This window comes from Diuraphis noxia, unplaced genomic scaffold, assembly GCF_037042655.1.
Source record: "Diuraphis noxia isolate RWA-SAM2 unplaced genomic scaffold, SU_Dnox_SAM2 contig0003, whole genome shotgun sequence".
Taxonomy (NCBI): domain Eukaryota; kingdom Metazoa; phylum Arthropoda; class Insecta; order Hemiptera; family Aphididae; genus Diuraphis; species Diuraphis noxia.
This window is the reverse complement of record NW_028301713.1, coordinates 35,377,159-35,402,067: the sequence shown is the minus strand read 5'-3', so window position 1 is coordinate 35,402,067 and position 24,909 is coordinate 35,377,159. Positions and strand designations below refer to the sequence as shown.

General features: G+C 29.2%; 3 protein-coding genes and 1 pseudogene across 5 annotated transcripts; 2 read left to right on the top strand and 2 right to left on the bottom strand.

Moving 5' to 3' along the window:
• The first annotated feature begins 2,914 nt into the window (after window positions 1-2,914).
• On the top strand, window positions 2,915-8,079 carry LOC149057274 (uncharacterized). Its single transcript, XM_089222227.1, has 3 exons — window positions 2,915-3,173; window positions 4,970-5,587; window positions 5,651-8,079. The coding sequence occupies exons 2-3, from the start codon at window positions 5,306-5,308 to the stop codon at window positions 5,717-5,719; spliced, it is 351 nt and encodes a 116-aa protein (XP_089078353.1). The 5' UTR covers window positions 2,915-3,173; window positions 4,970-5,305; the 3' UTR covers window positions 5,720-8,079.
• Window positions 8,080-8,225: 146 nt separating this feature from the next.
• On the top strand, window positions 8,226-9,397 carry LOC107165075 (ribosomal RNA small subunit methyltransferase NEP1). The gene is made up of 4 exons (XM_015513137.2): window positions 8,226-8,483; window positions 8,552-8,795; window positions 8,869-9,077; window positions 9,147-9,397. The coding sequence occupies exons 1-4, from the start codon at window positions 8,352-8,354 to the stop codon at window positions 9,258-9,260; spliced, it is 699 nt and encodes a 232-aa protein (XP_015368623.1). The 5' UTR covers window positions 8,226-8,351; the 3' UTR covers window positions 9,261-9,397.
• A 1,651-nt stretch (window positions 9,398-11,048) lies between these two features.
• Window positions 11,049-15,836, bottom strand: LOC107165057 (myrosinase 1-like; annotated as a pseudogene). The gene is made up of 11 exons (XR_016190747.1): window positions 13,483-15,836; window positions 13,080-13,213; window positions 12,868-13,002; window positions 12,667-12,789; window positions 12,425-12,605; window positions 12,265-12,362; window positions 12,031-12,172; window positions 11,796-11,944; window positions 11,606-11,740; window positions 11,434-11,540; window positions 11,049-11,279 (listed from the first exon to the last, which is right to left on the bottom strand). The product of XR_016190747.1 is annotated as a myrosinase 1-like (transcript).
• Window positions 15,837-16,651: 815 nt separating this feature from the next.
• On the bottom strand, window positions 16,652-19,722 carry LOC107165070 (betaine-homocysteine S-methyltransferase-like). Of its 2 annotated transcripts, none has more exons than XM_015513131.2 (7): window positions 19,260-19,722; window positions 18,997-19,190; window positions 18,658-18,832; window positions 18,413-18,559; window positions 17,958-18,220; window positions 16,891-17,099; window positions 16,652-16,819 (listed from the first exon to the last, which is right to left on the bottom strand). In XM_015513131.2, the coding sequence occupies exons 3-7, from the start codon at window positions 18,827-18,829 to the stop codon at window positions 16,672-16,674; spliced, it is 939 nt and encodes a 312-aa protein (XP_015368617.1). In that variant the 5' UTR covers window positions 18,830-18,832; window positions 18,997-19,190; window positions 19,260-19,722; the 3' UTR covers window positions 16,652-16,671. The 2 variants fall into 2 exon arrangements, with proteins under 2 accessions (XP_015368617.1, XP_015368618.1); XM_015513132.2 differs by having other exon boundaries at window positions 18,997-19,176.
• Window positions 19,723-24,909: the final 5,187 nt, after the last annotated feature.

The following is a 24,909-nucleotide window of genomic DNA, read 5'->3' as shown; positions in this document are numbered from 1 at the left end:
TTCAAATTATCTTAGATCAAAATTCATAAAAGTTTTTCCTTTTAATTCTAATGTTTGAGAATTTAATACAAGGCTCATAATATAGTTTTGCAATAGCAGTAGAAAAATAAAAGAAATATATAGCCACATTTTTTTTACATGCATTAAAAGTTTAATTTTGACAACATACGTAAAAATCACGAAAATTCGTAAATTATTTTATTCTCGAAATTCATAAAAAATTTTCCTTTTATACCTAAGATTTGAAAATTTAATACAAGGCTCATAAAATATTTTTACAATAGCAGTTGAAAAATCAAGAAATGTATAGTCACATTTTTTTTATAAGCATTTAAAGTTCAAATTTTGTCTAAATACGTAAAAATTACGAAAATTCGCAAATTATTATAAGCTAGAAATTCATAAAAAATTTTCTTTTTAAATCTAAGCTTTGAAAATTTAATACAAGATTCCTTACAAATTTGTCAATCTTTATCATAAAAAAAATGTCCACCGGAAATTAAAATTAAAATTTTATTAGCATTTGAATTTCAAATATTGACAAAAATTCGTCTAAACCATGAATATTTGCAAATTATTTTGTAGTTCAAAATTCATAATATTGTTTGTATTTATATCTAAGGTTATAAAATTTAAGTTTTGCTTCAAATAGCTATAGAGAAAATTTGAAGCGTCATTATAGGAAAAATGTTTTGAGCGTTTGAGTTTTAAATTTTTATGAAATCGCGAATGATAACGATTTATCCTCAAACGAGTCAAACGAATTTAAATATTATTTTTTATACTTCAAAAATTATAAGTCGTAGATACTTGAAAATTTCACCAGATATTTAGATCGGAAATTGAAAATTTGTTCATCACAGATTATAACACATATATATTAAACGAGATGATTATACTTATATTGTGATTACGAAATGTTTTCATGGATATTAGAGAAGAATTTGTTTGAAAATTTAATACTAAGTTCCTCATAAGTTATTCTTATAGTGATTAAAAAATTATAATAATACATAGACACAATTTTTTTTTATAAACGTTTATAATTCAAATTTTTACGAAATCTGTCGAAAATGCGAAAATTTGCAAGTAATTTTGAAGCTGAAAAATCATAAAATTGTTTGTGTTTATAACTAAAGATTAAGTATACAACAATAAGTTTTCCATAAGTTTTCCTTCAAGTAGCTATAGAGAAATCTCGAAGCGTCATTATAGTAAAAATTTGAGGTGCGTTTGAATTTTAAATTTTTACGAAATAGCGTTACGATAACGATTTATCCTGAAACGATTTGAAATATTTATTATTATTCAAAAAGTATAAGTCGTAGATACGTGAAAATTTTATCAGTTATTTAGATTGGCATTTTCTTTACATGATTTAGTTTTAAAAATATTTTAACTTTTTTTGAGATATTAATAGACAACTGATATTTTCAATTTTCTGAAAAAATTTTTTGAAGGGTTGATAAAATTTTTTCAGCCCTATCAAAATACTTGAAAATTGAATACAAAGTTCCTCATAAGTTATTCTTATAATGATTAAAAAATTATAAGAAATAAAATGCAAAATAAAAGGAATGCATAGTCACAATTTTTTTTTTAAGCATTCAAAGTTTGAGTTTTAACAATATATTATGTAAAAATCACGAAAATTCACAAATTATTTTAAGCTAGAAATTCATAAAAAATGTTCTTTTTAAATCTAAGATTTGAAAATTTAATACAAGATTCCTTACAAGTTTTTCAATCTTTATCACAAATAAAAAGTCCACCGGAAATTCAAATTAAATTTTTATGAGTATTTGAAATTTAAATTTTTACAACATTGGATTTCCACTGGATTTCACGTTTAGTGATTTTCTTATTTTGGTGTAACTCTAAAACAAATGACCGCAGATACTTGAAATGTTCAATGAATGTTTATATACGTTGTGTGGCTAATAAATAACGAGATTTTCTCTTTAAAAACTTTTTATTTATATTTTTTAATGGTTTAACATTTTTCCCCTTCTATATACTCCCCTCCACGTTTGACACATCGCTCCATTCTAATTTTCCATTGGTTAAAACAGTGTTGGAAATCCTTTTCTTGCAATGTCTTTAACACCTCTGTCGCTTTTGTTTTTACAGCTTCAACTGACTCAAAATGTGTGCCCTTTAACGCACTTTTTAGTTTTGGAAAAAGCCAAAAGTCGCATGGAGCGAGATCTGGTGAATATGGGGGGTGTTGATGCACTGGAGTTCGATTTTTAGCTAGAAATCGCTTTACAGATAAGGCACTGTGAGCACCATTTTAGCGCAGACTTTTGTCATGTTTAATTCATCGTGTAAAATTTGTCTAACGGTCTCCTTGTCGATATTAACCATCTCAGCTATCATTCGAATACTCAGACGTCGATATTTTTGCACAATTTCATTGATTTTTGAAATGTTATCGTTAGTTTTTGAGCAGCATGGACGACCCACCCGTTGGTAGTCTTCAACTTCTTCACGACCCTCACGAAATCGTTTGTGCCACTCAAAAACACGTGGTCGTGATAGGACACTATCTTCATATACTTCAGTTAATAAATTGAAACTTTCGGCAGGGGCGTCCTTGTGGGGGGGGGCGAAAGGGGCGATCGCCCCCCCCGTAAGGTGACTGACTTGCATAGTAATTATTAGTAAATTTTATAATTTATATTAAATTATTTGACATTTATATAATATGAAATTTCAGTAATTTCACAATATTATCTTGTTATCAAAACACGTATTCGCGATCATATAGTATCATACTAGTATCTATAAACCTTGCAACTACTCCACATGGCCATGATAACTGATAAGTGGAGTCAACTGATAAGTGTTATAGATTTAAATATGATAATACGTTATGTCGTTATGATAATAAAAAAATGGTTCATCACTCAGTATCTGAATCCCATATTCTCATGTAAATTAATATTTATTTTTTTATTATTTCGCCCCCCCCCCCATAGCCAAGGTCTGGAGACGCCCCTGACTTTCGGTCGCAGATTTTCCAAGTTTCATTAAAAATGGCATGATCTGGCATGATTTCGACATTCAACACGTAAGAGGTCAATTTAAACGACGCTTACACACAGACTACAAAACGGAAACTGACTAAACTGGTATTGTTCGATACAGTGATATTCATAGATTACAATTAGGTATAGTACCATTATCTACTCTTGCCTTATCGCCAAGTAGATAGTCTCGTTATTTAATAGCCACGTATGTAGATATTTTCTATATTTGATAACATTTTCAAAATATTTAGATTTGTTTTGAGCTGTTACTGACATTTAATTTTTCAACTTTTTTAGTTTTTTTTTTCCATAAATATCGATAAAAATTTATTTGTTCGGTAGAAAAGCTTGAAAATTAAATACAAGGCTTCTAACACATTTTAACAATAGCAGTTGAAAAATAAAATAAATTCATGGTCACAATTTTTTTTTACAAGGATTCAAGGATTCAAAGTTTGAATTTTGACAACATACGTAAAAATCACGAAAATTCATAAATTATTTTATGCTAGAAATTCGTAAAAAACAATCCTTTTATATCTAAGATTTGAAAATTTAATACATAACTCCTATCATATTTTTACAATAGCAATTGAAAAATAAAAGAAATGCGTACTCACAATTTTTTTCTACAAGCATTCAAAGTTTGAATTTTGACAACATATTATGTAAAGATCACGAGAATCACGAAAATTCGCAAATTATTTCAAACTAGAAATTCATAAAAAATTTTCTTTTTATATCCAAGGTTTGAAAATTTTTAATAATCTATAATCCTATATCCTAGACAGATAAACCGTCTTCGTTCAGAATCGTTTTTCGTATACAATGATATAATATCATTGGATTCAAATTTAATTCCATCCATTACAGTAACCCACTTGTAACCTACTGTACAGCAGAGTGATATCCACGACTTACCCGCCTTTTTAGTTTGTTTATCCTGATTATTTAGAAAAATATTGAACATTTTCTAGTTTTGACCCCCCAAAGTACCAACTAGATTCACTTTCTGATCGAATAAGGTTAAAAATCGAAGCACTCTTACTGCGCCAAAACGTGATGACAAACACAAAAAAAAAAATCATGGTTTTGACGAATTTTTGTCAATATTTGAACTTCAAATGCTAATAACAAAAAAATTGTGCCTATGTATTTTTATAATTTTTTATACACTATAATAATAAGTTATGTGAAACTTTGTATTAATATTTCAAGTATTTTGATTGGGTCAAAAAAAATTTATCGACACTTAAAAAAAAGTTTTCAGTAAAATTGAAAATTTAAGTGGTCTATAAATAACTCAAAAAAAAATCAATTTTATGATAAATTTTTGAAAATTAAACTGTATTTAGATATCACTAAAATAAACATTTGGTGAAAATTTCAAGTATTTATATAGTATTAGTTTTTGAATTACAACCATATAAAAAAATCGATTTGGTCGAAAACTGGTTTTGCGTGAAAATTCCCGTTTTTCTGTCATTTTTTTTTTTGTTTTTTTCAATTTTTTTAAAAACTGTTGGAAAATGTTAACTTTTGAACACATCATTGTTAAATCAATACATTCATCACTTCGTTCGGAATCTAAAATACATTAACATAATATTATGTGGAAATCCGATAATATAATAATTAATATAAAAATAATACAATATTTGACGATCTTTGGTTTTTATTCCCTTTAGTACATTTCTGTGTATTTTATATTCGTGGTACAACGGCAGGTTCTTATCGCTGTTTTTGGGTTTTACGTTAATTTGAATGAAATCAGTTTTCACGTTGCCGTATATTTGGGTCTTATTGATGACATAATAATAATTTTATTACAACGAAAGCAAATCATAAATATTTGTAATCTTTCACATCATTTCTGTAGCTGCAATTTTGAATTATATTGTTCTAAATATTGAAGTTTTTAACTTTAAAACTTTAAGGTTAAACTAAACCAGCTCGGTGGGACCGGTCTGATAATAAAGGCAGATGGCCATACCGGCTCCTCCTTGGCGTTGGGCGCTGGTTAACAAAGCCACCGCTAACCCTGACTTTCCGACTGACGCAAGTGCTTTCGGGGCACGGGTGCTTCCGAAGCTACCTGAAGAGGTTTAATCGGGCGGACGACAGTTATTGCGTATACTGCGTCAACGACACTGCTGAGCACACGGTTTTTACCTGCCCGAGATGGATGGACGACCGCGTTCGAATGACTGAGATTATGAGGCGACCTCCGAACGCGGGCGACGTTGAGGAAATCCTGTGTGGTCCCCTGTCACATGACTTGCCAGAAGACGCCCAAGCCCGAAGGAGAATTATCAAACAGTTCGAAACTAATCGCCTGGAGTTCATCCGCATGGTCGAGACGATTCTGTCGACCTAGGAAAAGGATGAACGCGAGGAAGAGGCCTTGCGAGGGCACAGGGGAACGTGCGACCGCCCTGATGGAGAACGAAACATCCAGAGTGGTGGACTCCGGGCGGCTCGCCAATTGGATGACAGGCACGCGAATTCAAGGGCGGTGGACTCCGGTCGGCCCGAGAAGGACAGGAAGAAGTCAAGTAAAACTTGTAATGCATAAAATTCAGATTGACCTTTGTTAATGTAAAATTTAATTGTTAAAGCAAAACTTTGAAATGCTTGAACGAGGTAAGTCGGGGAGCTGTCCTGTCTGCCTCCCACGTATGTATTAATATTTGATATACTGTCGATAAACGACGGCGGCGCCGCGGAAGCAATGCGAAAGCAGATCCCGCGGCGTCGTCGGTTAAAACGGAAAAAAAAAAAAACCACCATCAATTTTGACAATAATTAATAAAATAAAAAATGAAATGTCGGCAGACCGTGCAAAATTTGCTGTGAAGAAGTGAGAGTTTTCAAAATCAAAAATTATTGTACATGACAAAAAATATTATGAAATTAATTTTTTTATTTCATATTTTAGATTCTGAGCGGAGTGAGGAATGTATTGATTTTACCATGATGTGTGTTTTTTTTTTAGTATTTTTATTCTTGAGTCTGTCATCACGTTTTGGGGCAATAAAAATGCTTCGATTTTCGACTTCAGTAACTAGTTAGATCAAAAAGTTCTAGTTGGTACTTTGGGAGGTCAAAAGTAAAAAGTTCCCAATATTTTTCTTAATAATTGGGATAAACTGATAAACAAACTAAAATTTAAGGGAAAAACGGGAATTTTTACGCACAATCAATTTTCAATAAAATCGATTTTGGTTTTTGATGTAACTTTAAAACAAATGATCAATTTCGACAAATTTCGACTAGTTATGCTGTACACAGACACAAAAAACAAAACAAATAAAAAAAAGCGGGTAAGTGGGTATCGCTCTGCAGTACATTAGGGGGTGCCGGGGTGGGGTGGACCTCTGACTAGGGTAGGTTAAATTTGAATGCAATGATGGGTATCATTGTATACGAAAAACGATTCTGAACGGAGATGGTTTATCTGTCTAGGGTATATTATAGATTATTAAAAATTTTCAAATCTTAGATTTAAAAAGAAAATTTTTTATAAATTTCTAGCTTAAAATAATTTGCGAATTTTCGTGATTTTTACGTATGTTGTCAAAATTTAAATTTAAATGCTTGTAAAAAAAAATGTGACTAGGTATGCATTTCTTTTATTTTTCAACTGCTATTGTAAAATAATATGTTAAGAGCCTTGTATTAAATTTTCAAGCTTTTCTGCCTAACAAATAAATTTTAATCAATAAACTAGATTCACTTCTTATCGAACGAGATAGTTACTGAAGTCGAAAATTGAAGCATTTTACTGCTCCAAAACGTGATGACAGACACAAAAAAAAAAAAGCGGGAAAGTGGATGTCGCTCTGCTGTACAGTAGCTAGGTTACAAGTGGGTTACTGTATAATGGATGGAATTAAATTTGAATCCAATGATATTATATCATTGTATACGAAAAACGATTCTGAGCGAAGACGGTTTATCTGTCTAGAATATATTATAGATTATTAAAAATTTTCAAATCTTAGGTTGAAAATAAATTTTTTTTTTGAATTTCTAGCTTAAAATAATTTGCGAATTTTCGTGATTTTTACGTATGTTGTCAAAATTAAAATTTGATTGCTTATAAAAAAAAATTGTGAATATGTATTTCTTTTATTTTTCAACTGCTATTATAATAATAATATGTTAAGCTCTTGTATTAAATTTTCAAGCTTTTCTGCCTAACAAATAAATTTTTATCAATATCAATTTTAAAAAAAAATAATAATGATCGAAAATTGCAAATACCTATAAATAGTTCAACTTAAATCGAAAATTTTCGAAAATTGCATGGTGGATAGAATATACTTATATAAACATTCGGTGGAAATTTCATGTATCTATGGTCATTTGTTTTAAAATTACATCAAAAACCAAAATCGATTTTGTCGAAAAATGAGCGTGCGTAAAATTTCCCGTTTTTCCCTTAATGTTTAGTTTGTTTATCACGATTATTTAGAAAAGTATTAAGAATTTTTTACTTTTGACCCCCCAAAGTACCAACTAGATTCACTTTCTGATCGAACGAGGTACTGAAGTCAAAAATCGAAGCACTTTTACTGCCCCAAAACGTGAGGACAGACAAAAAAAAAACACACATCATGGTAAAATCAATTCATTCCTCGCTCCACTTAGAATCTAAAATTATAATCTAGTAATTAACCCTAGAAAAAATTTATTTTACCCCGTAGTTAAAAACCACTATTTTAGAAGTATTTGATTTTGAAATAATCTTCGATTACAATCGATTCTATTTAGTTCTCAAATAATTAATTTTATTCAAATACTTGTGTATTGAATTTGAAAAACATGACTTATTGAAAAATCGAAATTTATTAAAATTTTATTTTTTATTTCTCTGGTTTGACTATTTAGAATTTTCAGTTCGTAAAATCTCTACTTATTCAATATTTCTATTTTTCTGCTAAATGATTAAATACAAATGTGCTATGTTGGGAGGGTGGGCCAGAAAAATATTAAAGAAAACAAATAATCACTGAATTCTATACTCAATTAGCGTAAAAATCTGTGCAAATAATTAGTTAACGCAGAATGACTGAATGACAGAATAGATAAAATACCATATAGTCCATATTTGATAATAATTTTAAATGATAACACCAAAGGATAAATATTTATTATGTGATAGTAGCTAGTGATAACAATTGAATAATATAAAATCGTGATAAAATGTAAGCAACAGTCAACAACACGTGTTTTTTAATAATAATTTTTAATTTTTAACTCATAAATTTAAATATTAATTTTTGTTATACTTATACCTACTGTTTAGGTATCATAATGGGTAAAAAACGTAGGCGTACTGACGAAGATACCGAATTTGATTTGACCAGAAAAGCGAAAGAAGTAAAAGACGACAATGAAAAACGTCTAATTGTTATTTTAGAAAACGCTCAGTTGGAAACTGTTAAAGTAATTCAAACGTTGATTGATTAATCGACATTGTAATTTTTAAATATAATTTATTATAAACTTCACAGGTAGGAAAGTCTTTTGAACTATTAAACCCTGATGAACACGCACATATATTACGAAAACACGGCCGAGAGATAGGAAATTGTAGACCTGATATTTCTCATCAATGTCTTTTGATGTTATTCGACAGCCCCTTAAATCGTGCTGGTCTACTTCAAGTGTACATTCACACAGAAAATAATGTTCTCATTGAAATTAATCCACAAACAAGAATCCCTAGAACATTTAAACGTTTTGCTGGTCTGATGGGTAATAATAAATTGTGATTTATATGCACACAATAATATATTACATTGTGAATTATTTTATTGTTACTTTTTAGTTCAGCTATTGCATAAATTTAGTGTAAGAGCAGCAGAGACTTCTGCCAAATTAATGAAAGTAATAAAAAATCCAATCACCGATCATTTACCTGCAGGTTGTCGAAAAGTGGCAACTTCTTTTTCTGCTGAAAAACCTATTAAGCCATCTGAACTTGTTCCTCAAGATGCTCCAATTGCTTTTATTGTTGGAGCAATGGCTCATGGACAGGTACTGCTTAATGATTGTTAATCATTTTAAATTTTAATGATAAACTAACTTAAATTTATTATGTCATAGATTAAAGCAGATTATGCCGAACAAACGGTAGCAATAAGTAACTATCCACTTTCAGCCGCATTGACATGCACCAAGATATGTTCAGCTTTCGAAGATAGTTGGGGCATATTGTAAGATTTTACCTACATGTAATTAATATGTTTTTTTTTTCTTATTAAATTGTTTTGTATTCATATTCCCAAAACTAACTTTCCAACTTAATGTGAAGAATTTTAAAAATAAATACAATTTTAAGATTTTTGTTAAAACAAGATATTTCAATCTACTGAACTAATTTAGATTTAAATACAGAAATCTGTATGTCAGGCCTGACTCAAGGGTAGGCCACACCTAAATAAATAGGTATCATCACATTAATATTGTACTCGTCCAAATTAGCTCACTATGTCTATTGTAGTTCTTGTTATTTCATGTGACATAATAATTTTGGCCTCAATATAGTGTAAATATTAGTATAATCTAATATTTTATATTACACTAAAATACACATAAGTCATAATAATAATCCCTAATAATTAAATAATTAAGTCGTAAACTAATAGCCAATGAGAAGCCAAGAGCTGAGTAATAACTAATAGACTGGGTCTGAAAGAGAATGTGCTTATCAGAAAAAATGTAATTCTACCTATCTATTTAGTCATGAGGTAGGTGACATAGGTCTGTCAGTCTATGCCTAGGGCAGCACATTAGTAAGGGACAGGTATCTTCAAAATAGTGACAATATTATTATTTTAGGGACAGCAAAACTTGATTTTGCCCAGTATACTATTTTTGCTTGAGTTGGGCCTACATGAAGTATAATATTATATTGTGTGATTATTTTCAAACATATAAATATTAAAGAAATTTTAGGATTTAATTAGGTAATTTTATTGATTGTCAGCAAGTAAATTATTTCATAAAATATTATTACTTAAATATTGAATGTTTGTTTGTTATTAAGTGATATAACTAACTAATATTGTAAAATATTTGGTACCGGTGTTGTTAGTTATCATAATTGTTGGCTATCATAATCTACACGAACCAATTTTCAAACATAGGAATAAGCTCCATTGATAGACGCATACAGAATATCTTTGTTCCGTAGTGCAGCATAAACATTTAATGTCCTAGGTTGGAGTCTACTAGTTCAGTTAGCAAATCCATAACTGTGACCTTATAAAATTAGTGGTTAGCACATCTAATTTTAGATCATTAAAATTATACTAGATCACTTACAATACCAGTTATTATAGCCTGTGAATATAAAATTGCCAATAGACTTATTTAAACACCAATAAGTGTTATTATGATATATTATATATTGTTGTCAAAATGTCAATAAACAACAATGTTGCCATCTAAATCAATTTATGGAATTCATGATTATGTATTAACTTGTATACGATAACCAATATCATATAATAAGTATTTAAATACTTACATCTATTTAATTAATTAATTGTTATAATCTAATTAATTGTTAAAGGTTTCATAGCCTTATTGCATGTGGTAAACTGCAAGTTATTTTATATTTAATTAAAGTATCAATAAACATATGAATGTAGAAACAATAATGATAAAACCTATTTGTATACCTTTATTAAAAATATCATCAGATACTAAGAAATCATTAATAAATTAATCTTATATCATAATAATATACTATTTCCACAAACCATAGACATATTAATATGCCTATGACACAAGCGTATAAAATACGCTGTTATCTAAATCTAATAATTTATTTATATAGAAAATAAATATCATAAATATGAGAAGTGTGCAGTAGTGAACCGCATACAGCAAGAATACCGGCAATACACAATATTAATATTAAAAGGCAAAAACTGAAAAGTTTCTTATCGTGAGACATCATACAAGATGCTAGGTAAAATAATTGTTAGAGTAGGTAACATGTATGGAAGGTAATGATATGTTTATAAATAAACATAACAAGAATATAATATTATTTAATTGAAATTACATTTTTTCATAATTCAGACATAAGCGTTTTACTAATCTTTATTAGTTGAAGGTGTTACTAGTTGACCAGTGGATACCACATTCTTGAAAAAGGTATATGATGCTTTTGGAATACGAGTTCTTTGAGGATCATTAAAATCTACCTTAACAAGTCCAAAATGAATTCTGAAAAACAATACAATTAAACCAATATAGAAAAATAATGATATACTGTATTATACCATTAGATGTGACTTGTGTACTCTTTTAAAATTTAATCCTTCACATTAATCAAAGGCATAAAGAAAAAACTTTTATTGATCGATACAAAACAACTTACGAATAACCATCCGTCCATTCAAAATTGTCCAAGAGTGACCATACGGTAAATCCTATTACATTGCAGTTATTTTCATGTATTGCTCGTAATGTTGCATTTAAATAGCCCTATTAAATAAAAATAAAAAAAAGTTAGCACTAATTATATACTATCATATACATTTACTAGGTACCTTTATGTAGTTAATTCTATCAAAATCATCCAATTCACCATTGTCTCCATATCCATTTTCTGTAATAATCAAAGGTGGATTGCCATATTCATTTTTTAACCATATCAAAAGTTGTCTTAATCCATCGGGTACTGGCTAAAATATTAAGATTTGAGTAGTAAACACAACACAACATGGATTTATTTATTACTATAAGCCACGGTGCTACAGATGGTTTTAACCATGCTTCATCTACAGAAGTAACATAAGCTGCGTCAGAATTATAATTAGGATCTGGATCACTTCCATTAGTCACCAAACGAGATGAATAATGGTTGAGAGCATAAAAATCAGCAGTACCTAAAATTTATTTTTTCAACTTTAAACTATGTAAAAGGAACATGAAAAATTATGAATAAATATTCTTTTATCTGTTAAACATGCACCTTTAATTAATTTTATTTCATCTTCTGTAAATGTTGGTAATTTTGACCAAGGTATACCTTCTTCTTTACTCTTTGTATCAACCCATTTTCTCATAATAGGAGGATAGTCTCCCTTGTAAACTGGATGACTGAACAATCCTCTCTAAGAACGTGTAACGATACATTGTACTATAATTTAATTTATCTTAGAAATAAAATACATAATTACAAAAGCAAACTATGTTTGTTACCTACCTCAAACTGGTTGGCTCTTTCAGCAGTATTAATATCATCATCTGATTCAGCATTTTTTGGTATAAAAAATACTCCACTAATTGAAATACTTATTTTTCCTATAAAAAATATAAATTCTAAGATTCAAATATTACAAACTCCATCACAATTTTATGAGTACCTTGTTGTGTAGGTTTAAACATATCTTCATACAACCTATATACTTTCCCATGTGCAATAAGTAGTGTATGAGCTGCTAAATAAAACCCAGTGTTGTTTAAATTCAAGGATGGGGCATAGCCTTTAAAGGCGTAACCTTTAGAAACTTCTATTGGTTCATTAATTGTGATCCACCATTTTACCTGTTATAAGTATAAAATGTAAAGATGCCATTTATATTTTTCAAAAATTTATTTAATTTACTCTGTCTCCGTAGTAAGTAAATAACACTCGAGCATATTCTTTAAAATAGTCTGACATAATTGGATTAACCCAACCTCCAAGATCCTGTAGGTATTGTGGTAAGTCCCAATGATACATTGTAACCTATTGATAATTAAAATCGTAAATTATAATCTTATTTTATCCTTTATATTTAATTATAAATTTATAAATAATACTTACTAAAGGAATAATATCATTGTTGATAAGTTCATCGATTAAACGATTATAATATGATATTCCTTCTGTATTTAATGAATTCATTACTCCAGATGGTGCTATTCGAGCCCACGATATTGAAAAACGATAAAACTTCAACTAAATTGGTAGTAAAATAGCTAGTTAGGTATATATTATTTTTGATGTATTAATATTTGAGTGAAAGAAAAAATTACATTTAAATTTTTTGCAAGTGCTACATCTTCTTTATACTTGTGATAGGAATCACAGGCAATATCTCCATTAGTCCCATCTTTTATTAAATCTGGACTAGTATGAACCAAACGATCCCAAATATTTTCTCCTTTTCCTAAAGAATTAACATAATTAGAATTTGTTTTACAAAAATATTTAATTATTCATAGTGCACATTTATATAAATAACTATAACTAAGTAGTATTCAATGTAATATTTAAAATGTTATGAAATTATTGAATAATTTGAATAGCATACATATATATGGTATTTGCTGCATTTAGCCATATAGACCATAAGACAAAAATATATGTTATATATCATATAATAAAGTTATACATGTTTATACTCAAGTTTTATTTATTTAACTATGATTTGTGTACCGTCTTCATCCCAGCCTCCTTCAATTTGATATGCGGCAGTTGAAATGCCAAACATAAATTCCTTTGGAAATGTATAATCCATATTGAATATTTAAATTTGCATGAGAATTAATATACCTAAATATTACAAATAATGCAGCAACTAATTTCAATCAAATGTAGTATTGTACTATAGTTATTAATTAATTGTAAACAACAAGTTCAATGTGAAACTTGGTATTGATTAATAAAAATGTATCATTAAATATTATAGCTAGTAACTAATATGAATATAATTATGTCATGACCTATAAGTACCTAAATTGATAAATACAATTCTAAACAACAACCAAACATCTATAATATTATAGTTAACAAGAATAAACATATTCTATAGGTGTTATGATGAATTAAATAATAATAATTCAATTTATCATGGTATTTATTATAATGCCTTATTATGTTATTATGTACATACTTAGATTTTAAAACATGTTATTACAATTTTTTAGTAATTTTTTTATGATTATACTTTGATACCTCTTAGTCATTATGATACAAAAGAACATTATATTTATTTCTTATTTTTTTGTTGGCCATTGGGCATTGATTAAATTTTATCTTTGATGTGTTAATCATGAAATTGACTGTTCTGGATAGAGAATTCAATGAAATATTGAAATTAATAAAACATACATTATTTTCATAACATCAAATAAATATTCATTTTCATAATTTATTATATAATGAATATTTATGGGTATTTATCTACTAATGTAGCTATATTGTGTTTCCACATCATATCCTTTACAATAGCAATTGGTATTTGGTACAGCCTAATTTTCTGAACCAGGAACATGGCAACCAGAAAAAAACCGAATAGGCTGAAATAGTTTTATAATTTGGTTTCATACTTTTATCAACAATAAGATGTTTTCATATACATCTTCCCCATGTCTGGCTATAAACATATTTTGTGTACTTTTTGCTTTTGCCATCTTTTAGATTCAGAAATAGTAAGCCTGTGATCTTTTCCATCTCATTCTTAATTTATTATAATGTGTTGAAGTATTTACTTATTAGGGATATCATGTCTTCCTTGGATCATCTACACCTATACATAAAAATAGATTTCTGTCTATCTGTTCATCTTTTATGTATTCTTAAACGGCTGGACTGATTGCGACAAAATTTGGTACAGAGATATATTATGTCTTTGAGCAGAAGATAGGCTAGATTAAAAAGTGATAGACCCAACCTCGAGAGGTGCTCAGATATTTTGAGATTTACGATGGAAATGTTTGTTCATTTATAAATGGTTGCAATTATTGATGGTTGCTTATTATTATTATATAACCCTGAATTATTGTTAACTTTGCATTTTGTAGTCCGTAAAACATTCTACCTCTTATATATGTGTTTTTGTATTTTTGTTATGATAAAGTCATTTCTAAGCAGTTATGCTCCCCAAAAAAATATCGATTGGTACTTGTTCGTCTCAACGTCTCAAACACGAAAGAAGATGGCAATACAAGCTTCAGAAATATACATAAAAATGGATTTCTGTCTGTGTGAACTTTATGCATTCCTAAACGACCGAACCGATGATAGGTTAAATTAAAAGTGATAGGCCTAAATATCATTGGTTAGAGGCCCCACGTATGTATAGCTGTTATGTTTTATGTATGTTGTTATTTGTTACGGTGAATAAACGATACAGGTTCGTGTGGCAGTATTGTGCTAAACAGTTTCCACCCGTTCCCGGTATATAAAAGGAAAAAAAAGGCCTAAATATCATTCAATCGAATATTTGAATTGTCAAACTTTTCTCAATAAAACGAATAAAATTACATAATAATAAACTAAATTGAATATTGTTGTAAGTTTATTACTTAGTATATTTTAACTGTTATCTATCTATATGTATAAAAGTATACTGCTAGCAAAATCACAGGAAACAAATTTAACACACAGTTTAAGACATATATAAGAGGTAGGATTTTAAATGGGCTATGAAGTGCACAGATTCAGCTAGTTTTGGATAATTGTTAATATACTAATAGCTTTTAAACATTTTTTAAAGTAAATGATATATGTATATTCACTAATTAATTTCAAAAAATAAAATATTATTATTATTTAGTAAAATAAAAAGAAGATTCTATCTACATTGATAAAATAATCAACTAAAGATTGCAATATGTATAGACACTAATATTAAATCATACATAACATTCTTAAATGCACTTGCATTTGGGCATTTCAATAACAAGTTGTTGTTTGTACAAAACTGTATTAATACACGTTTAATGGATTTTTAAATATTAGTTGACATAACATTATAATATAAAATATATATTCATTTATGGCATGTAAAATATTGTTTGAAGTAAATAAACAGTGATAATAGCTGCATAGTTTAGTTTTATTATTATTATAATATTTATTTACTTTATTACTGATTTAATTAACATATTAATATGACTGATAATTTGGACACAAAGTCCAGTTAATGTTAACTGGATTAATTTCAGATAATTAGATGTGTTAATCAACAGTTTGTAAAAACCTGAAAACCATAAATATATTTAACATCAGTACTTAATTAAAAATAACATATACAATATAAATCATTCAAACATTCAACGACCAGATAGAGAAATGAGATAAGCAGTACCTCTAGCTGGGTGCCGAACGAGTCACTCTCATCAGGTCATAATGAAACATGGCCGGTTTGGCGAACACTAAACAGACTCAGGACAGGAATCGGACGAACGAAAGACAATCTAATAAAATGGGGACTGCTAGATAGCACAGACACCTTGTGCATATGTGGAGAAGTACAGACAATGCAACACATTATCACATGCACAGCTTACTTCCAAACCTGCACCCCAGAAGACATTCATAAAGGCACAAGTGGCAAGGAATTAACGTAGCTTGCATCTGGGCAGAAATAATATAAGCCCACCAATAACGTACTGAACCACTCAACAATATTACAATATTATATTAAACATTCATAGTCTATTCCATTTTTTTTTTATCTATTTTACTTATTGTCATATTATTAATAGTGTTATTTAAAGCTAATTTTATTTGTTTATTTTATACTATAAAACTTACATAATTATTATTATTTCTGTTATACTATGCGCCTGACAAGGATAAAAAAAAAAAAATTCAAGCATTAAAATTATTAAAATTGCATTATAAAAGTTGATTATCTATTAAACTTCTCAGACGTGCTATTTCAATAGCATCAGTTTTACAACAGCCTCCAAATATTTTTAATCCTCTTTTATTCCATATGTTAAGATCATCAATAGAAACTTTATATATTTGAGTATCATCATAACTGAAAACGTTAATACAATTAGAAATAACTTATATAGGTACTATAAAAATCTTAGATAAATAATAAATTACCAATTTTGAGCGTTATCCCATATACCACCTCCATTTGGATAGACAATAAAATTAACATTTTTAGTCTTTACAGACATCAAAAGTGGTGTAATAAATTTTGGGTGTAAGCAATTCATACCAATGGCAATTAACTGTTTACGGTAATCGTTTGTCCAGAATAATTCAACAGCACTTGCAAATGTTTCACCGTGACTCAAATGATTGCCGTCCTAAGAAAGGTATTTAAAATATGAATCTAAACCAATGTTTTCAATATATTCAGAATAACTAAACATTAATATATTATTATTTACTTTTGTTGTAATTTTTTAAAATGTAAACTAATTTATTTTTATTAAATTAATTGTTTAGGCTGACCCAGACACAACATTTTTTTGTGGTGTACAAGTTCTCATTTTCTAAACATACTAGTAGGAGCTATCCTCTTCCCCCAAAAATGGCTCATGTTGATTCTTGATAATAATTACCTATCAATTCATTTTTTTTTTTTATAAAATTCATATTTTAACTTTACTTCTACATTGTTGTTAATAACAATGTTTTCTGTTAAGACAAAATCAATTAAATATTTTTATTTCTAGACATAAGTATCTACTATCTAATATTGTAAACAAATTAACTTACATTGTCTAAATCTATAATCTGAATTCTATACATTTAAATTACATCAGTTATCAGTTGTATATAAGTACATAACATAAAATACTTATCAAAGAATCTGACAAAGATTATACCAAGCGGCAAGCATAATAATTCTTATTGCCTACTTTTGTCTTAAAGTAGTTAAAGTCATCTATTTTTACAGGCAAGTAAAATTACTCATAGTAATTAGTTCTTTTTGATTTATTTTAGATTTCTATTCTATAATTTTAAGAACAACTTCTCACAATTACAACATGTAGGTAGTTATAAGAATAATATATTGTGCATTTATGTGTATATATATATCTATATATTTAATGGATCTAGGAAATGCAGTGTGTACTCTGCAAGCTCCCAGGTTGATGTCCATCATCTATGAACTTAATAAATTACAATTAATTATTATGGTTGTAAAATAAATTTACCCTGCAAGAGAATGATAAACATGCTTTTTGATTTGGAAATTCAGTCAGTATGTTTAGTAAAATAGTAGCCTCGACAACAGAAGGTATGGTTTCAAAAAGCAATGCATTGACTCCAGCCTCCACCAATGCTTGAATTCGAGGTTTATGCCAGTCATATAATTCTTTTAAATTTATGGTGTCTATGTAATTACCATTATATTCTGAACAATCGCGTAATGATGCGCCATATGGACCAATAGATCCCATTATTTGTATATTGCGTTCTGTAAATTAGCTTATCTTAAAAGACATGAGGCATTTTTGTGATTTATCTCACAGTTTTCTACAAAGATACTATACATAGTTATGTATCTGGTATATGAAACATCACTTCTATATACAGATAATAATCAAATATAGATAGGTACATATTATATTTGATTTACAACAGATAATTTAAATGGTAATATAATTACCTGCATTTTCTTCTATTATTGCCCGGCGACAAATCATTACAGATTTCTTAATCAATTCAAAACTCTGATCATAATCTAGATCTAAATATTTTTGAAAGCCTGCAATGCTAGCCTGGTATGTTATGGTGGTCAAAAAATCGGCTCCAGCTGTAGGTAATGAAGGTAATAAATAAATAATTATGAAAATGATTGAAGTAAATCAAAAATATTTTCTTCTGATACGTAGGTATATTTATAACAATAACCTCTAATGTAATCTTTATGGCCGCAAATAACAGCATCTTCGTTGTTTAAAAGCAAATGTGATCCCCAAAGTGGATGTTTTATAACACTGTCAATATCTACATAAGGTGTTACACCACTGATAAAGCTGCCATCCAGGAGATACATTTTATTATTTAGCATCATCGAATCCATATTCTAGAAAAAAAATTTATTTTTGCACCTTTGTGGCTTTGTGGTTTGACAAAAACAAAATACACTTAAAAGGTCGTTATAAACTATAAACACTTTAAATATTCAACAGCTGATAAGCGATAAGGTAAAATATACAAATGCACAATAATAAAAATGAATTCACATACCTATTTCATTCGACTCTGACACAGTGGCACAGTGATTGTGAATATATTTTGTGTATACCGTATTGTAGTTTCAAGCTTGCAACAAATCAGTTAGGTACCTAATTAACGTAATACCTGTCCGAGTCCGACCGATGGACTTCACTTAGTATGTATGTAGGACAGTAGTCGGTAGTAAGGTACCTAACAGTAGGTAACTATATTATAATCAATAATCATTTATCAATTTCAAATTTCAATTATCAATCATCAAGTAAACTACCTACCTCGGTGTCGATGACTCAATACAGTCAAACGGCAATCGAGCAAAGATCCAAAAACGTATATCGCAATACCAAATTTTAGATTCTGAGCGGAACGATGAATGTGTTGATTTTACAATGAAGTGTGTTTTTTTGTCGAGATAATGCTTCGATTATCAACTCAGTACCTCTTCCGGTTGGAAAGTGAATCTAGCTTGTGCTGAGTTGTGCGTAGGGGAGGTCAAAATTTGATACTGCCACTTGCCAGTAGTTTTTAAAAGCACCGGGAAAAACAAAAAATAAAATTTTACCGAAAATTAGTTTTTGAAAAAATTGAATTTAGACATTGGTACAACTCTGAACCAAAACACCGTAGATACATGAAATTTTCACTGAATGTATATGCCGGTATTTTCTGCGCTTGATAAAATTTTCAAAATATTTCAAATATCTAAATATTCTAAATTAGATAATGTTCTTACCATCATGTTTCATGATAAGTCAATTCGTTAAAATTTTCAAACTAACGGAATTATACAATCGTTATATCTGCTTAGCGTACCATTTGCGAAGTTACGCACTTGTAAGACGGAGACAACAAATATAATATGTGTAGCGTCTTCTTTAGAAAATGAAATATTATAAAATTAACAATATTGTATATTGTATACGATAGCGCTGTCTAGCAGCAAAATTAAAGTCGATCGCATGATATTCTGCTTGCACGTGTCGAAAAATTCGAAACGGTGCGACGGCGGACGTATTAATGACGCGATACCTACGCGAGATCTAAAGACTATTCGCTCTGAATCTATAAAATAATAATTTTCTTCCTTAATGTTTTAATGGAGATAAACTAAAAGTTCAGAAATGTTACATGTAACAACCGACAAACATACTTTCAATAAACATCGCACATAAAGGTAAATTGAGTGTGAGTCGAACTTTGCTGTGTACGTAACATGATTGCCTATCTTGAACGCCGCGTGATTGTGGATTTTTGTATAAACATTTTTATTTATAATAATAAAAAATACAATAATTTTTATGAAGCACCATTTGAATGGAACGAAGTTAATTATATAATCATTGTAAATTATTAACAAAACCATCTGGTTGAGATTGCTAAAAACAATCTTTTATGCTTTAAAAGCTACAGTATTTGGAGGATATAAAACTGGTAACAAGTGTTACAAAAACCTACAGACTGGCTACAGTTCCAAAACCCAACAGTACCAACCAACCTACAGGCTACAGCTAATGGCCTCAGTTGCCGAAGCTTAAAATAAAAAATTAAAATTGGAATTTGTTGTCTTGGTCTCGCGAGTACATAATACATACGAAATTTACGCTCAGCAGATCATTTGTAGTCACAAAATTAGCGTGAATCTATGTGGTTTGTTGATTTGTCGCTTCTATCTCCTGTAAACTTCGATAGTGTTAAAAATGGTTTACCAGCAAAAGCATTGAAAACAATTTCCAACAATTTAATTAGATTCAAAAAATGTGAAAATGTTGATGAATTTCATAAAAAATTATACGAGATTTTGCTAATAATTGGGATAACTTAAAAAAGTCGATCGATGATGTGTATACAACATTGACAATTTTTATGGCGCCGAAGATGATCAAGAAGATTATGAAAGCACTGGTGTTTCAAATTGTATGTCGTACAAGAACTATGTTTGTTACTGTTTGAAATTATTGATTTAGTATTACGTATGAACATTTTTGTTTGGCATATAAGTATCTATTAACTTTACCAGTTACGCAAGTGGCATGTGAGAGGTCATTCTCCACACTAATATACATCAAAAATCGGCTAAAAAATACAATAAGTAACGACAATTTGGAAGCGTTTATGTAAATGGCCGTTGAAAAACGGACATTGGCTTCTTTAGACGATGACATGTTAATTGACAAAATTGGGGAGACCAGTGAAGTTATGAAAAAACAATTAATTGGATAAAAAATGTAAAATTATAAATCATACTATATTTTCAATATTTTGTAAATGTATTTATTATTTAAATTACATTGGTTAATATTTTAATTAATATAATATAACAGTCTACATTTATCTTGTATTACATATTATAATCTTCAAAGTATAATATATTATATATATAATGCTCCAAACTGTTTTATAATTAGGTACAATTATTTTCATTGTCTGTGTTATAAAAAGTTAAAAGGTTAAAATTAATAAGTTTGTTTCACTATTTTATGAAATTGAATATTAATTTACAGCAACAAAAGTTAAGGGAGTATAATAAAACTTGTGTTCTTTTTGAAGGTTTAGGTTTAGGTAAGTTTATTGTATAAATATAGTGCATAATTGTTAAACAAAAATTACCACATTTTTTAGGCAAAATCTAACTGGCCTGCCTAAAACATTTTCCCGGCCTGAAATATTATCCCGTTAAACTGTTGTTTCAGTCCGTCCCTGTATGGACTACGCAGATCATGAAACATAATGATGATTGATGACTTGCGCAAGCTTATTGGTATCGCGTACATGTGCCGCGGCTTGCGGAGGTTGGAACCGGTGATGCTCATCAAATCTTGGTACATCACTACGATGTGCACATGATGGCTCATCTGTACGGGGTCGCCACTCACCGAGCATGGCCTTGCACGTTCGCGAGCATGCTTATAATGTCTATATACGTTACATTCATTTGATTTGTAAGGAACATGTATTAGGGTTTTAGGCTACAGCTGTTTCTGGTTAAAATATTTGGTGCTCAGTGCTCAGCTACCAATTGTATGTATTTTTTTATTGTCTATATGACTATATATATATATATGTTATAATTATTATTGCGTACCAGTATTGTATCGGTGGTCCAGAATAATGGCCATATTATTGTTATTGTTATAATCTGTCTAATATGTTTACTGTATATTTATTGGTTATAAATTTATAATAATTAATAGGCAATAATATTTTATGACAAAAGCAAACAATATACCTAATATTGTTGTACAATAGCACATACCCAAAATTGACAATACCATTGTTACCGTATTTAACAGTTATAAACAATAACAATTAAAAATGCATAACATGATATACAATGTACTAATGTTACATTTATAACGAAATTTCCATTTTACAAATGCAAGCTTTAAATTGTGTAAGTTTTTTTCAATTATCTGTTTTTTATCTAGATAAATGTAGTTATAATTTATCTATTATTTAGATAAATATTTTAGGTATTATCTATTATCTTATCTAGATAAATATTCAATGGATTATCTGTTATCTTATATAAGATATCTAGATATCTTATAGATATCTAGATAAATTTTTGGTTATCTTTGCACAACACTGCTAATGTACATACCTGCTAATTCCGGGTTGTATGAAAAATCAAAAATGTATTAATTTCAATTAATACAATTTAATGGATCAATCATTGAATCAGGTTCATTAAATCATGTTTAAGGGACCATTAGCTCATTATTTATAAACCATTTAAACGTGGCGGAATATACAATAGATATCGAAAATATCTTCTCTTCATGAATATACATTGTGAGTGTGATTACTATTAAATAAATGTATATAGGTAATCTGCGCTTCTAGGATTTATAAATTATATATAAATGTGATTATCTCTTATATTATAAATTCGTCGATTAGTTAAGACCGTTCATGTTCATGTTTTGTTAATCCTATTAATATAACATCTATATAAGAAATAGAAATAATTCTTTGGTCATCACTCATCACCAATGGCAATTTTGGAGATCGCCAACGTGCGTACTGTACTACTGACAGTAGTCTACTGTGTACATAATATAGGTAGGTCGTAGGTACACAGTAAATACGAATAACGATACTATTATAGAATACCTATTACTCAAAGGTGCCTCCAAAAATATAAACCTGGAGCATCTGCAGGGAGGGTTGACGAAGTCAAAAATCTGTCTGATTACACAGCACATACATTTTTTGTTTGTTTTTTAAATGATAAAACGATTAATAATAATTAAAATATCGGGGGGGGGGGGATATCGCATATCCCCGTGTGGGTGCCTGCTGTGATACCATGTATACCACTATACTCACTATAGGTAGGTACCTATACCATATATCTTCACTGTGCTATATAATATAATGTCGTATATAGTCATAACCAGCACGACAACACGAGTAAACTGTAGTAAATAATGCGGTGTAATATGACCTGCACATAAGCCATAAAGATATTATAATTTATAATATAGGTAAACAATAATCATATAATATTATACTATAATACATTAAAGTAATATAGTCATTGTTTATATCTTAGACAAATCTGGCAGATATAGGTTTTTGTCCTGGTTATGTGGAATTAAACAAATAAATTTAAATCCAGATTACTATAGATTAGGTACGATTAGCTAACCTTACCGCAATTCTTTACCTGTAATAGGTCTTATAACAGAGAAACAATACCGAACACGTCGAATAGTAAGACTGTAACAATACTATAAGTCATCGACAAGATAATTATTAGCGACATCGAGTATATGAATCAATGGAAACCAAACTACGCATATCAGATAGCTCTGAAGCGGAACAAAAAATATTGGAGACTTGGTGGGTCTACTCATCTATTATGCAACGCAGTTCGCAGGCGGTGACGCGTCAACGATCATTCAACCTGGCGAAGATTCCAGTACTAGGCCAATTGAGATGATTCCTGGCGACGTGATGGTTGCAGCTCCGGCGGAGCAGGCCGCGTAGTAAAGGAACAGCGAAGTGACGAGACGTTAGACATCACGCCGGCCAGGGAAACGGAGGCCAGGAACAGTTTTGGGAATTTTGTCGACTGACTGGACCCGGTGGTCACTCCTGCAGCAATACGCGCACCTCCGCTCGCGCGGACAACAAAAATCACCACCGCTGCATATATGGAGTGGCATGACAAAAACCGTACGCGTTATTTCACACGAAAAAATTATATAGGTTTCCCCAAATATTATTTTTCATACATAATTATATGTATATATTTTTTGTTTATAGTTAAGTAAATTAGTCGTTAAAGTATTATGATGCAATACACGCAAATCTAATATAATAACGGCGACAATTTCCACGAAGAGACATCAACTTAAACAAGCAAATATTTGTATATAATAACAAAATTCGATAGAGATCATAGTGCGGTAGTTTTAATTTATCATCTATTTAATAATTAAACCAACTTGTTTTATTATTATGTTGGCTGGAATTAAATAAATAGATTAAAAATTGTGCTGGCTATTACACATATTTTTATTACCTATTATAACGAAAGTATATTTATTATATAGTATGTTTATTCCATAAAATGTTTGGTGACTCAGTATTTGTAATTTTGTACATAGTCATTAATATAATTGAATATAATTATTATGTTATATTATATTATTCTATATATTTCATATTCAAACTTTCATACATGAATCTAATATTTGTATTTAATGCTTTCAGTCATTTTTTTGTTTAAATAGTTTTCTTAAAAAAAATTATTTTAATGTTTTGCTATTCAGTTATTGTAGGGAATTATTTTTCAGATACAAGAATATATCATAATATAAGACACGATTATAATTTAGATGTATTGCTTTTTCTAAATATACAAACCAAGCTATAGTTATACTCAAAAAATATAGACTGGATTAAAAATGGTACGTG